General features: G+C 56.8%; 2 protein-coding genes across 15 annotated transcripts in view; one reads left to right on the plus strand and one right to left on the minus strand.

Annotated features, from left to right (window-relative positions):
• Positions 1-353: 353 nt before the first annotated feature.
• Positions 354-3874, plus strand: P2RX2 (purinergic receptor P2X 2). Of its 8 annotated transcripts, XM_016924692.4 has the most exons (12): positions 354-606; positions 937-1072; positions 1177-1248; positions 1342-1417; positions 1498-1594; positions 1765-1845; positions 1943-2081; positions 2482-2612; positions 2736-2826; positions 2956-3021; positions 3100-3177; positions 3379-3874. In XM_016924692.4, the coding sequence occupies exons 1-12, from the start codon at positions 434-436 to the stop codon at positions 3451-3453; spliced, it is 1215 nt and encodes a 404-aa protein (XP_016780181.1). In that variant the 5' UTR covers positions 354-433; the 3' UTR covers positions 3454-3874. The 8 variants fall into 8 exon arrangements, with proteins under 8 accessions (XP_016780181.1, XP_016780179.1, XP_016780177.1 ...); XM_016924690.4 differs by having other exon boundaries at positions 3100-3874; XM_016924688.4 differs by having other exon boundaries at positions 2956-3874.
• A 1372-nt stretch (positions 3875-5246) lies between these two features.
• Positions 5247-13553, minus strand: part of POLE (DNA polymerase epsilon, catalytic subunit) — a 62787-nt gene continuing 54480 nt past the window's right edge. For 4 of the 7 annotated variants that reach the window (XR_010147869.1, XR_010147870.1, XR_010147874.1 and 1 more), the window contains 4 exons: positions 7602-7802; positions 7130-7255; positions 6390-6904; positions 5247-6295 (listed from right to left, as the gene is read on the minus strand). Coding sequence is in view for 2 of the 7 variants with exons in the window: in XM_016924680.4 (XP_016780169.4) it covers positions 6182-6295; positions 6390-6479; positions 7130-7255; positions 7602-7802 (531 nt within the window). In the remaining 5 variants the exon portion in view is untranslated. Of the gene's footprint in view, positions 6296-6389; positions 6905-7129; positions 7256-7601; positions 7803-13345; positions 13459-13553 lie in introns of all 7 variants that reach the window. The other 3 variants (XM_016924680.4, XM_016924682.4, XR_010147871.1) reach the window with 2 other exon arrangements.

Genomic DNA, 13553 nt, shown 5'->3' on the forward strand with positions numbered 1-13553 from the left:
CGCTCGAAGCCCCGGCAGCCGCGGCAGGAACCGGCCTGGACGGGGTGGGGGGCGCCGCGGAGGCCGGCGGGACTTCCCATGTCTTTCTCCTCGAGCTCGGAAAAAGTTCCCACCCAGGGAATCCCGACCCTCCAACTTCGAGACCGCCGGTTCCGCGCTCGGCCCCCACCTGGACCAAGAGCTGGGGCTGGGCTGCCGCGCCCCCGGCTCTGTCCCCGCGAGGCCCCGCTCCCAGCCCCACCTGGGACACCCGGGACTCCCGGGACACCTGCGGGGCGGGGCGGGGCCGGGGCGAGGCGGGGCGGGCCCGAGGCCGCACCCCGGAGGCGGAGCCGCGAGCTCCCCGCCCACCGCGCGCCCCCCGCTCTCGGTGCGCAGCGGGGCCGACCCTCAGCCCTGCAGCGCCTTCCTGGAGGTGGGGGCCGCCCGCGCCATGGCCGCCGCCCAGCCCAAGTACCCCGCCGGGGCGACCGCCCGGCGCCTGGCCCGGGGCTGCTGGTCCGCCCTCTGGGACTACGAGACGCCCAAGGTGATCGTGGTGAGGAACCGGCGCCTGGGGGTCCTGTACCGCGCCGTGCAGCTGCTCATCCTGCTCTACTTCGTGTGGTGCGCGGGGCGCGGGGTGCGGGGCGCAGGGGAGGGGCTGAGATTGGGGGCGCTGGGACTGGGGGCGCGGGGCTGGGGCTGGGACCAGGGGCGCGGGGCAGGGGCTGGGGCTGGGACCGGGGGCGCGGGGCAGGGGCTGGGACCAGGGGCGCGGGGCAGGGGCTGGGATTGGGGGCGCGGGGCTGGGGCTGGGGCTGGGACTGGGGGCGTGGGGCAGGCCCCAAGAGCCCCGCAGAGCGACCCGGGTCGCGGGAGGGCCCCTGCCGTGCCTGCGGGCGGACTCAGCCTTCCCAGGGTCGCCTCCGGAGCCGGCGCCGCCCCTGCCCGCAGGTACGTATTCATCGTGCAGAAAAGCTACCAGGAGAGCGAGACGGGCCCCGAGAGCTCCATCATCACCAAGGTCAAGGGGATCACCACGTCCGAGCACAAAGTGTGGGACGTGGAGGAGTATGTGAAGCCCCCCGAGGTGCGGGCCGCCCCCTGCCCCCCGCCCCGCCGTGCACCCTACCCTAGTGGGCGGAGGGGGCAGCGGCTGCCGCCTGGCCGACCGCCCCCTCTTTCTGAGCCCAGGGGGGCAGCGTGTTCAGCATCATCACCAGGGTCGAGGCCACCCACTCCCAGACCCAGGGAACCTGCCCCGAGGTGAGGGGATCCCGCGGCGCTGGGGGACCCTGCCTCAGCTAGGCGGGCCAGCTGTCCCTTGCGGGGTCCCTGACTGGGCCGCCTCCACCCTAGAGCATAAGGGTCCACAACGCCACCTGCCTCTCCGACGCCGACTGCGTGGCTGGGGAGCTGAACATGCTGGGAAACGGTCGGTGTGCGCCAGCTGGGGCTGGGCGGGTGGGGCAGGGCTGCGTCCCCGCTAATGCCTCAGTGACCTCTGCCTCACAGGCCTGAGGACCGGGCGCTGTGTGCCCTATTACCAGGGGCCCTCCAAGACCTGCGAGGTGTTCGGCTGGTGCCCGGTGGAAGATGGGGCCTCTGTCAGGTGCACCTGCGCCCCGGCCTGGGGCCCAGCCTCCACTCTGATCCTTTTCCTCTGACCAGAGGCCAAACAGGCGGGGCAGGAGTGACAAGAGCTGGGGAGGGGTGGGCGCCAATGCCAGGCGGGGGCTTTGCGGGAAGAGGGGACTAAACAACCCTTCTGTGCCTCCTCAGCCAATTTCTGGGTACGATGGCCCCAAATTTCACCATCCTCATCAAGAACAGCATCCACTACCCCAAATTCCACTTCTCCAAGTAAGAGCCGCGGGGTGTGGTGATGGCCCAGCCTGAGGGCTGCCTTCTGGGAATGGGGTATTTGGGGTGCAGGTCTCGCCTCCTGCCGCCTCCTCAGGGGCAACATCGCCGACCGCACAGATGGGTACCTGAAGCGCTGCACGTTCCACGAGGCCTCCGACCTCTACTGCCCCATCTTCAAGCTGGGCTTTATCGTGGAGAAGGCTGGGGAGAGCTTCACAGAGCTCGCACACAAGGCAGGGCAAGCGCAGGCAGGGTGGGGCCAGGGTGGGCTCCCACCTGCACAGAGAGGGCCTGGGGTACAGGGGACCAGTCCCTCCTCCCTCCTGACCAGCTGGCCCCGCTCAGGCAGAGGAAAGAAATGCGATCAGCGCAACCCATCCTGTGTGGCGCTTGCTGAATTATTGACACTGGCCATGGGGCTGGCTGCTGGCACCCCTTGTGCCCACCAGTACCCCTGAGCTGCCCCATGGGCCCCTCAGTGCACACCTCACATGCAGCCTGGGACTGACGCGGGCTCTCGAGGGGCCTCTCGTGTGCCCTCCTGACCCCCTTCCCTGGCCTGGGACTGACCCCGGCTCTCGAGGGGCCTCTCGTGTGCCCTCCTGACCCCCTTCTCTGGCTCCTTCTTGGCAGGGTGGTGTCATTGGGGTCATTATCAACTGGGACTGTGACCTGGACCTGCCTGCATCGGAGTGCAACCCCAAGTACTCCTTCCGGAGGCTTGACCCCAAGCACGTGCCTGCCTCGTCAGGCTACAACTTCAGGTGCTGTACTTGGGACACCGCTGTCCACACTGGCATAGCTGTGGTGGGGTCCCGAGAGGCCCAATGCCTGTGGGGCAGCCCTGGAGTGCAGAGGACGAGTGGGCACTGGCCTTCCCATTGCAGGTTTGCCAAATACTACAAGATCAATGGCACCACCACCCGCACGCTCATCAAGGCCTACGGGATCCGCATTGACGTCATTGTGCATGGACAGGTGCCTGCACCTGCTGGGGGTGGGTGGCCAGCCCTTCTAGCCTGGGTCTGAGCTCCTCACGCCCCACCCCTCCCTTAAGCCCCATCAGACGCTGTCAGACATTCTGACCACGACCCCCATTCTCCCCAGGCCGGGAAGTTCAGCCTGATTCCCACCATTATTAATCTGGCCACAGCTCTGACTTCCGTCGGGGTGGTAAGGAACCCTCTCTGGGGTCCCAGCGGGTGCGGGGGGTCCACCAGGCCCTTACACACCGGTCTCTGCTGGCCCCAGGGCTCCTTCCTGTGCGACTGGATCTTGCTAACATTCATGAACAAAAACAAGGTCTACAGCCATAAGAAATTTGACAAGGTGTGTACGCCGAGCCAGCCCTCAGGTAGCTGGCCTGTGACCCTTGCCCGTGTATTGGGCCAGGCCCCTCCCGAGCCCGGCCACTGCTCCGAGGACCAGCACCCCAGCCCTCCGTCAGGCCAGGAGGGCCAACAAGGGGCAGAGTGTGGCCCAGCCTTCCCGCCCCTGCGGCCTTGCCCCATCTCTGCCCCATCTGAGCAGATGGTGGACACTCCTGCCTCCGAGCCTGCCCAAGCCTCCACACCCACAGACCCCAAAGGTTTGGCTCAACTCTGAGCTCCTTTCCATCACACTGGACTGCAGACCCGGCCTGGTGGGGCCAGACAGTCCCCGGCTAGGGACCTGCACGTGGACGTGGGCACCTCAGTAGCGGAGCATCTCCACGAAACGGGGCACCACAGGATCCCTGTGCAAGGGCTGGGGGCACGCTCTGGCCCCAGGCTTGTGCCCCACCCTGGCATACAGCCCCTGACACCTCCTCCCCAGCTGGTCCCTACAGGGCTGCTCACTTCCCATCACCTCTCACAGCCACCTGGAACCCAAGCCAGCTGAGCTCTGAGGGGCTCTGCTCCCGGTCTTGGGCCCTGGGAACCCCACCCCACCCCACCCCACCCCACAGGCGTTGTAACCTCAAATCTGCCCAGGCTCTTCCCTTAGAAGTCACAACATACTCAGTCCAATAAACCTGTGAGCAGAACCTTCTGGCCTCGTTCCTTGGGGAGGAGCATCGTGAGCCTGTGAATATGGAATGTCAGGCCCTGCCGGCCTGGAGCTGGGCTGCACGGTGACCTCTGTCTGGGTCATCTCCCCTCTAAGCAGCCTGCGAGGTGTGCAGGGCACATGTCTGCCTGCCCCATGACGCATGGTCCCCACAGCCAGCCAGGCCACGGTCAGGTCTGCCCAGGCTAGGAGTGCACTGGGACCCAGGCCACCTCCTCAGTGCACTTGCTTCTGACAGGGCCACCCCAGACTCCAAACCAAAGCTGGCTCATCTCAAAATGTGGGAGGACAGCATGACTCAGGAAGAGAGAAACGGGAGGGAGGCCGGGACAGCTGCACACAAGGAAAACGAAAGCTCAGACTACAGCAGTGCTCAGACCAGTGTTCATTCCTACTCCATGGGAGGGGGCAGGAATACCGAGATGGGAAGTCAGGCCAGGTGGGGGTGGAAGGACACCAGCCCGGGAGCCAGCACTAACTGCATCAGGGCCTGGGGGTAATCTGGTTACTGCATCCTCAAATGCTGCAGTGGTTAGACTGGTGCCCACTGGGTGGGGGGAGGAGCCCAGAACAGCGTCATGATGTCACCTGTGCCAGTGACAGATGACATCCTGCCTCTGAAGGGAAACCAGTCTCAGGAGAGCAACACCACGCCCAAAGGTCAAAGAGCGGAGAAGGGCGGGTAAGACGACCCTGGTCTGACCCTAAAGCCTGAGTTTGGAGGTCTCAGCACAACTCCAGAGTCCTCATCCCAGTGCTGTGTTCAGGTGGCGAGAACATGTCTTCCACGGGCCCCATTTCCCTTGACTGTGGCCTCCCAGCCTCGGGCATCAGCCTCAGGTCACCCCACGGCCTGCACATGCTGTGTGGCTCACAAATATCCAGCTCATTTTTGGAGAAACTGGCTCTTCTGGTTGAGCCGCTGCTTGGGAACCAGGGCCAGAGCTTCCCGTTTCTGACCCCTCCACCACTACTCAAATGCCCGCAGCTAGCCTCAGAGTGAACCCAGGCTGACCGGCGCCCACGGCTGCGCCGGGCGACCCCTGGTCCTGCTAGGTGGCCTTCCTGGGGGATGAGCGGCTGTCCCCTGGCCCCATCACTCCTCACTCCTGAGGGTTCTCCAGATTCGCTTCCAGGAATGAAGCCTAGTCAGCCAGCCTCCCTCCTCCCCTGCTTGCCCTAATTTGATTTGATCTCCACTCTGGAGGCCTCTGCACTCCTCCATCTGAGCAGGCATCAGGTTTCTCCAGGCAGGCGGCCCCAGCAGCATCCAGGGGCCAAACACGTGACCAGTGGTACCCAGTCCCCGATCTGAGGCGCTCTGCACAAATACACAGTGACCACCTAGAGAAACTTCAGTATGAAATACAAATAAAAACAAAGTGTAGCAGCGATGGCCTCGGACAGTACATGGCAGGGACAAACTAAGGCTGGCTCTGGGCCAAAGACGCGAGCCTCCTGGGGAGCCTGTGGGGCCCCCTCCCTCCTGTGAGGCTCTCGTCTGGGGTGTCTGCATTTCTGATTTACATTTCATACTTGTTTGGTGCCCTGTGAAATTGGCCTTTCTTCTTTCTGCTTCCAGCTGGTCCTGTGTGGAGGTGAAGGACAAGGGCTGCAGTGAGCCAAAAGTGAGGTGCACAGAGGTCTTGTTTTCCTGAGGCTGATAGAGAGTTCCCTCTAGACCCGGCTCCAAATGAGCAGGGCTCACAAGCCAAAATCCAGATTCTCACGGGTTAGGGTCCAGATTCCCCGGGAAACCAGCCCACAAACTGCTCCTGTGAGGCTGTGGGGCCAGCCCATTTCTCCATGCAAACAGGTGAGACTCCAGCCCCACCAGGGCCTTGGGAACCCGTCTCGTCTCAGAGCCCAATCTCAGGGAGCCAGAAGCCCCTAGGGGCTTTTCCTCCCTCTGGGAGGCAGGACAAAGAACTAGGGGCACCTAGAGGATGCTCCCACCCCACCAGGTGTGGTGCAGGAAGCAACAGAGGCCTGGAAAAGCATTCACTGTGTGAGAAATGGCACCCAGGGCAGTCGCAGCCTCGCTCACGGCCTGCTTCTTCAGGTGCTCTGGCGAGGCCAGGGCCACATCCTGCTCCCACTCCCTTCTGTGACGTCTGAGCTCCCTGAAAATGGTTTTCTTTGGTTTCCTCCCCGTTCCCTGGCCTGGGGTCACAGGTTTGGACAGTCAGGGTGGTCAGTGGTCTGGTCACTGGAAGCACGGGGATGTGGCCTTGGCATCAGGAGGCCTGGCACGGACGCAGAGGCACCCGGGGCCCGGGGCTGGCTAACGGCCCAGCTGTGGGTTCTTCTGCAGCAGCCACTCCAGGGTCTCCAGGAGGTACGACATGCTGTAGTGCTGGGCAATGTTCCGGAAGATTCCGATCTGTTCCATGAAGACCTGCAGGAATAAACAGGCACAGTGAGACCCCAGTCCACTCAGAGAGGAGGCCAAGGAGGCCAGGCTGAGCCGAGGCAGATGAGGGAGAGCCCACCTGGGTGTGGATGGTGAGGGCGAAGTCTCCCGCGCAGCTGCAGTACACAGGCATGCTGGTCTCCTTCACCCCGCGGCACTTCAGGCAGACCTGAAAGGGAGCAGCCCCGATGGGCGCCAGCCCTCCCGCGCTGGCCAGACCTGCCTGCTGCTTCTTCACAGGCTCGCGAGACACATTCGTGGGCCCATCAGTAAGCCTCGAGCCCCTGCTGTGTGCAGCCAGCCCTCGGTTATGAGTAAAATGCACGACCTCATCCCTCCGTGCCAGCGCCTTCCCTACACCCACCCTCGCTGTGGGTGTTCCACCCCAGACGCCCAGTCCTGAGGCCTCCTCCAGGCCCTGCTCACTCCCTCCATCCTGCAGGCCTGAACGCCGTGCACCACCACACGGCAGCTTGGCGCGTCCCCCAGCCTCTGCTCAGATGCCCCTCGGCAAGACCTTCCTGTGGCCGAGCTGCGCAACTCCCTCTTCCTCCTTTCCTTCTCTTCACACTTGGGAGTGTCTGCCTCCTTCCACTAGAACAAAGCACCCACAAGGCCAGCTCTTGACCCAAGGCAGGTGCTCAACCAGTGTGGACAGAACAGTCCATCAGGCTCAGGGCATGGACTGGTCTGCAGGGCAGGCCCCTTGGAGGACACCAGGGCGTGCCTCAGGACCTACACACACCCCGGCTCCCGGGAGTGCACAGAAACACCCCTGCGGACTCCAGGGCACATGGGCGGGCGGCATGCACGACTCACCAGGTCCTGCAGGGTGAAGGCCATCAGCTTCTTCTGTAGAACTTCCACCAGCGTCATCTCGATGGCAGAGGAGTCGTAGGGCGCCTGACAGTTGGAGCAGAGCCACTGAGGCAGGACCGCCCCATCCTAGGCAGAGCAAGAGTGCAAGAGGTCACCAGCCCAGCCTCCAGACCACAGTGCCATGGGCAGGATCTCAGGAGAGGAAGGGGCTGTGAGAAGCGCCTGGTGACGGGCGAGTCTCCTGAGTGCAGCTGCACGCACTCTGGCCTCCCACCTGCACTTGAGCCCTTCCTAGGACAACATTCCGAACATGGTGTGGGGAGGCCTGGGAAGGGGCCTGTTGCCAATCCATGTGAGTCAGAGGGGCAGCAGGTGTGACCCACAGAGCTGGAGCTGCAGAAGCCCTCAAGACACCGCAGTGCCCTCGGATGTTCTGCTCCACAGTGAAGGGCCCGCTGGAGCTCAGCCGCACCTCTGAGAAGGAAGAGTCTTTACACAGGTCCAGGTCGCGGCAGAAGTTACAGCTGCGGCAGATGACCTCAGGAAGCACGTAGGAGCGGCAGGGGTCTCGGAACTGGGCCTCCTCAGAGAACTCGCCGACATCCACCAGGCGAAGCAGGTCTCGGTTCAGCTTATTCACCTGGTTTGTGATGTTGGTGTCCAGGGACAGCACCTGCAGAGACCACAGCCCACATCGGGAAGGAGCTCCCGGGGCCTCCCTGCTGCTCTGTCTGGACCAGAACCCTCTGGACCTTAGGCTACAGTTTCCTGGTGTCCTTTCCTCCCTTCCTTAGTCCCTTTAGACGCCTCAGCTGACTTCTCTACATTAGCAGTTTTCCATCGGTGAGGACAGGCTTCCCTGGGGAATTTACTAAACATTTAAGGAAGAAATGCTGCTGATTCTACACAGTATCTTTCAAAACACTGAAGAGAGAGAGCACTCAACCCATTCTATGAGGCCAGCATCCCCTGATACTAGAACCAAAGACCGTACTAAGAAACTACAGACCAATAACAGCCTGAGCACAGACACAAAAATGCTCAACGAGATATTAGCAAATTGAATCCAAGATCGAAAAAAAGAATACATAATCCAGAAAGAGACTCAAACAGATAAGGTCACTAAGTTATGGAAAAAGGTACAAAGATGATTCAATAGAAAAAGAATAGTCTTTTCAACAAATGGTCCTTGAATACAAGCGTATCTTGGAGATATGGCAAGTTCGGTTTCAAACCACCTCAATGGACTAACATCACAATAAAGCAAATCACACAAATCATTTGGTTTCTCAGTGCATATAAAAGTTACGTGATTTTTGGCTCACGCTTGTTTTCTCAGTACATATAAAAGTTACGTGATTTGTGGTGGCTCACGCCTGTAATCCCAGCACTTTGGTAGGCCAAGGCAGGTGGATGGCCTGAGGTCAGGAGTTCAAGACCATCCTGGCCAACACAGTGAAACCCCATTTCTATTAAAAATACAAAAATTGGCTGGGCATGGTGGCGGGTGCACCTGTGATCCCAGCTACCTGGGAGGCTGAAGCAGGGAATCGCTTGAACCCAGGAGGTGGAGGTTGCAGTTAGCCAAGATTGCACCACTGCACTCCAGCCTGAGTGACAGAGTGAGACTCCATCTCAAAAAAAAAAAAAAAGCTATGTGATTTTTTTTTTTATTTTGGGACAGGATTTCACTCTGTCACCCAGAATGGACTGCAGTGGCGCAATCATGGCTCACTGCAGCATTGACCTCTTGGGGCTCAATTGATCCTTCTACCTCAGCCTTCCCAGTAGCTGGGACGACAGGCATGCGCCACCATGCCCAGGTAATGTTTGTAATCGTTGTAAAGATGGGTTTTGCCATGTTGCCCAGGCTGGTCTTGAACTGCTGGGCTCAAACAGTCAACCCACCCTGACCTCCCAAAGTGCTGGGATTACAGGTGTGAGTCACTCTACCCAGACAAAACTTAGGTTTACCCTATACTGTAGTCTATTAAGTGCATAACAGCATTATGTCTAAAAAACAATGTATGTACCTTAATTTTAAAATGTTTTATTGCTCAGAAATGCTAACGATCATCTGAGCCTTCAGTGAGTCGCAATCGTTTTGCCAGTGGAGGGTCTTGCCTCAATGTAAACGGCTGCTGACTGATCAGGGTGGTATTGCTGAGAGTTGGGGTGGCTGTGGCAATTTCTTAAAACAAGACAACAATGAAGTTTGCTGCATCAACTAACTCTTCCTTCCATGAAAGACTGTAGCATGTGATGCTGTTTGATAACATTTCACCCACAGTAGAACTTCTTTCAAAATTGGAGTCGGTCCTCTCAAATTCTGCTGCTGCTTTGGCAACTAAGTTTATGGAATATTCTCAATCCTTTGTCATTTCCACAATGTTCACTTTCATCTCAAGAAACTACTTTTTGGCCGGGTGCGGTGGCTCACGCCTGTAATCCCAGCACTTTGGGAGGCCGAGGTGGGCAGATCACAAGGTCAGGAGATCGAGACCATCCTGGCTAACATGGTGAAACCCTGTCTCTACTAAAAATACGAAAATTAGCCGGGTGTGGTGGCGGTTGCCTGTAGTCCCAGCTACTCGGGAGGCTGAGGCAGGAGAATGGTGTGAACCTGGGAGGGAGCTTGCAGTGAGCCAAGATTGTGCCACTGCACTCCAGCCTGGGCGAGAGTGCGAGACTCCATCTTAAAAAAAAAACTACTTTTTTGGGCTGGGCGTGGTGGCTTGTGCCTGTAATCCCAGCACTTTGGGAGGCCAAGGCGGGTGGATCACCTGAGGTCAGGAGTTTGAGACCAGCCTGACCAATATGGTGAAACGCTGTCTCTATTAAAAATACAAAAATTAGCTGAGCATTGTGGCAGGCACCTGTAATCCCAGCTACTTGGGAGGCTGATGTAGGAAAATCACTTGAACCCAGGAGGCGGAGGTTGCAGCGAGCCAAGACCGCACCACTGTATTCCAGCCTGGGTGACAGAGCAAGGAGGCTCCATCTCAAAACAAAACAAAACAAAACAAAACAAAAAACTACTTTACTGCTCATCCATGAAAAGCCACTCTTTATCTGCTAAATTTTGTCCTGAGATTGCAGCAACTTGGTCACATCTTCAGGCTCCACTTCTAATTCTAGTTCCCTTGCTGTTTCCACCACATCTGCGGTCACGCCTCCCACAATAGTCTTGAATCCCTCAAAGTCATCCATGAGGGTCACAATCAGCTTCTTCCACACTCCTGTTAATGTTGATATTTTCACCCCTTCTCCCATGAGTCACAAATGTTCTTAATGGCATCCAGAATGGTGAATCCTTTCCAGAAGGTTTTCAATTTACTGTGCCCAGTTCCATCAGGGGAATCACTATCTATGGCAGCTATAGCTTCATGAAATATATTTTTAAATAATAAACGTTGAAAGTTGAAATTGCTCCTTGATCCATGGGCTGCAGAAGGGATGCTGTGTCCGCAGGCATGAACGTCTCCATCAGAGCTCTTGGGTGACCAGGTCCACTGTCAATGAGCAGTACTATTTTGGAAGGAATCTTTTTCTGAGCCGCAGGTAGTGGCCTTAAAAGACTGAATGAGCAGTGGCTTCGACTTAAAGTCACCAGCTGCATCTGCCGCTAACAAGAGTCAGCCTTTCCTCTGAAGCCAGGCTCTGAGGCCTCCTCTCTAGCTATGAAAGTCCTAGATGGCATCTTCTTCCAAAAGAAGGCTGTTTTGTCTACACGGAAAATATGTTGTCAGTGTAGCCACCTTCGCCAATGATCCCAGACAGATCTTCTGGAGAACTCGCTGCAGCCTCTCCACCCGCACCTGTTGCCTCATTTGCCCTTTTATGTTACTGGGACGGCTTCTCTCCCTAAACCCCATGAACCAACCTCCGCCAGCTTCAAGCTTTCCTTCTACAGCCTCCTCAGCTCTCAGCCTTCATGGAACTGAACAGAGTGAGAGCCTTGCTCTGGATTAGGCTCTGGCTTGAGGGGATGTTATATCTGGTTTGATCTATCCAGACTCAACTTTCTCTGTATCAGCAACAGGCTGCTTCACTTCTTTATCTTTCATGTGTTCACTGGAGGAGCACTTGTAATTTCCTTCAAGAACCTTTCCTTTGCAGTTGACTTGGCTAACTGGTGTGAGAGGCCTAGCTTTCAGCCTGTCTCGACTTTCAACATGCCTTCCTCACTAAGTTTAGCCATTTCTAGCTCTTTATGTAAAGTGAGAGACGTGTGACTCTTCCTTTCACTTGAACACGTAGAGGCCACTGCAGGGCTATTAACTTACCTAATTTCTATAGTGTTGTGTCACCGGGATTGGGGAGGCCCAAGGAGAAAGGGCGAGATGGCAGAATGGCCCGTGAGTGGAGCAATCAGGACACGCACAACACTGATGAAGCTCATTGTCTTCTATGCGCACGGTTCATGGCGCCCCAAAACAATTGCCATAGAAGCATCAAAGGTTATCATGGCTGATATAATAATAGTGGGAAAGTCTGAAATATCCTGAGAGTTACCAAAATGTGACACAGACACAGTGAGCACATGCTGTTGGAAAGATGAGACTTGCTCAAGATTCCCACAAACCTTCCATTTATAAAAATACAGGTAACCGCTTCAAAGCACAATAAGACAGGATATGCCTGCAATCAGATATCCCATGCAGAAATATGGACTTGGATCTACAGCATGCACATTGTATAAAAATTAACTCAAATGGATAAAACCTACAACTTCACCAAAGAGGACAGACACCAGGACAGCAAAGAAGCCCATTAAAAAATGCCCCACAGCCAGGCGTGGTGGCTCACGCCTGTAATCCCAGCACTTTGGGAGGCCGAAGCAGGTGGATCACTTGAGGTCAGGAGTTCGAGACCAGCCTGGCCAACATGGTGAAACTCTGTCTCCACTAAAAACACAAAAAATTGGCGGGGCGTGGTGGCAGGCACCTGTAATCCCAGCTAACCAGGAGGCAGAGGTTGCAGTGAGCTGAGATCGCGCCACTGCACCCCAGCCTGGGCAATGAGAGTGAATCTCCATCTCCAAAAAAAAGCTCCACATCATTTGTCGCCAGGGAAATGCAAATCAGAAACACAATGCAATACCACTACACACCTACTGGAATAGCTGCAATTTAAAAACCCAATAATACCAAGTCCTGGTGAGGATGTGGAACAGCAACTCTTGCCACACACTGCTGAGGAGACCCTGACACGGTGCAGCCACTTCAGAAAAGAGTTTGGCAGTTTCTTATCAAGTTAAACAAACACTTAAAAAATGACCTCAGAGAACTGAAATTTATGTTCACACAAAAACCTACACCTACAGAATGTTTACAGCAGCTTTGTTATTAATCACCCCAAAGTGAAAGCAACCCAAATGTCCTTCCACCAGTGAATGAAAAGCAAGCTGTGGTTTGCCCACACAATGGACACTGCTCGCAACAGAAAGGGAGTTCTGATACACACAAGCGCGTGGATGAACCAATTCCAAGTGTGTTTTGCTAAGAAGCCACATCCAAAAGGCTGCACAATGTCCCTACTTATGTGACGCTCTGGAAGAGAAAAAAAATGCAGGGACGGAAGACACACCAGTGGCTAAAGGGTGTCAGGTGAGGAGGGCCGTGCGGGGAATGTTTTCGGGCGGTGACTATCCTGTATCCTGCTGATGGTGATGCAATTCCATTCACCTAGGAAAAATCACACAACTGCACGCCACAGAGTACATTTTACTGTATATAAATTACACCTTAATAAAAATGAATTTAAAATATGTAAAAGTCAATAAAGGAATTAAAATGGTGAGCTAAAAACACTTCTTCACCACAACCAGACCTTGAGGCTGTCACCTGATCTCCAGCGTAACCTTAGCCGTGTGTGAGATGCAGTTTGCTGGGGAGGCTGAGTGAGGAAATGGACAGTGAAGCACTCTGCTCTGTAAGGGCTGACACCCGCGGTCGTTATCTGGTAATATTATCCCTCCTTGGACTCAGCCTGCCTTTCCCAGAAAGGCCTCAGCATCCGAGCAAGCTCTCATCTCATCAGCTCTGGGTCCTGGTCCAGCCTACTGGTCTCCGGTGACCCATCCTCCCAGCCGGTGGCACTGGGTGTTCCGCTGTGCCTTCACCAACACACCAAGCTCACCCCCCAGGGCCTTTGCATCTTCCCTCCTCCTGCACCTGGTCCCAGTGCCCCTCACAGGCTCCATCCCCACAGCACCTGTGCCTCTGAACGGCCCTCTCCCTTCTCCGGTCGGCTGGCAGCAGACAGGCCCCACAAGGCAGGACCTTTCCTGTCTTGCTCACACCTGAGCACAGATGCCGCAACTGTGGCTGCATGTGACAGGGACATGATAAATGTTGGTGGAATGAACAAGTAACTTACACCTGCTCCTCACCTTGCACACGCTGGCACCCTGACCCTACAC

Source organism: Pan troglodytes, chromosome 10, assembly GCF_028858775.2.
Source record: "Pan troglodytes isolate AG18354 chromosome 10, NHGRI_mPanTro3-v2.0_pri, whole genome shotgun sequence".
Taxonomy (NCBI): Eukaryota; Metazoa; Chordata; class Mammalia; order Primates; family Hominidae; genus Pan; species Pan troglodytes.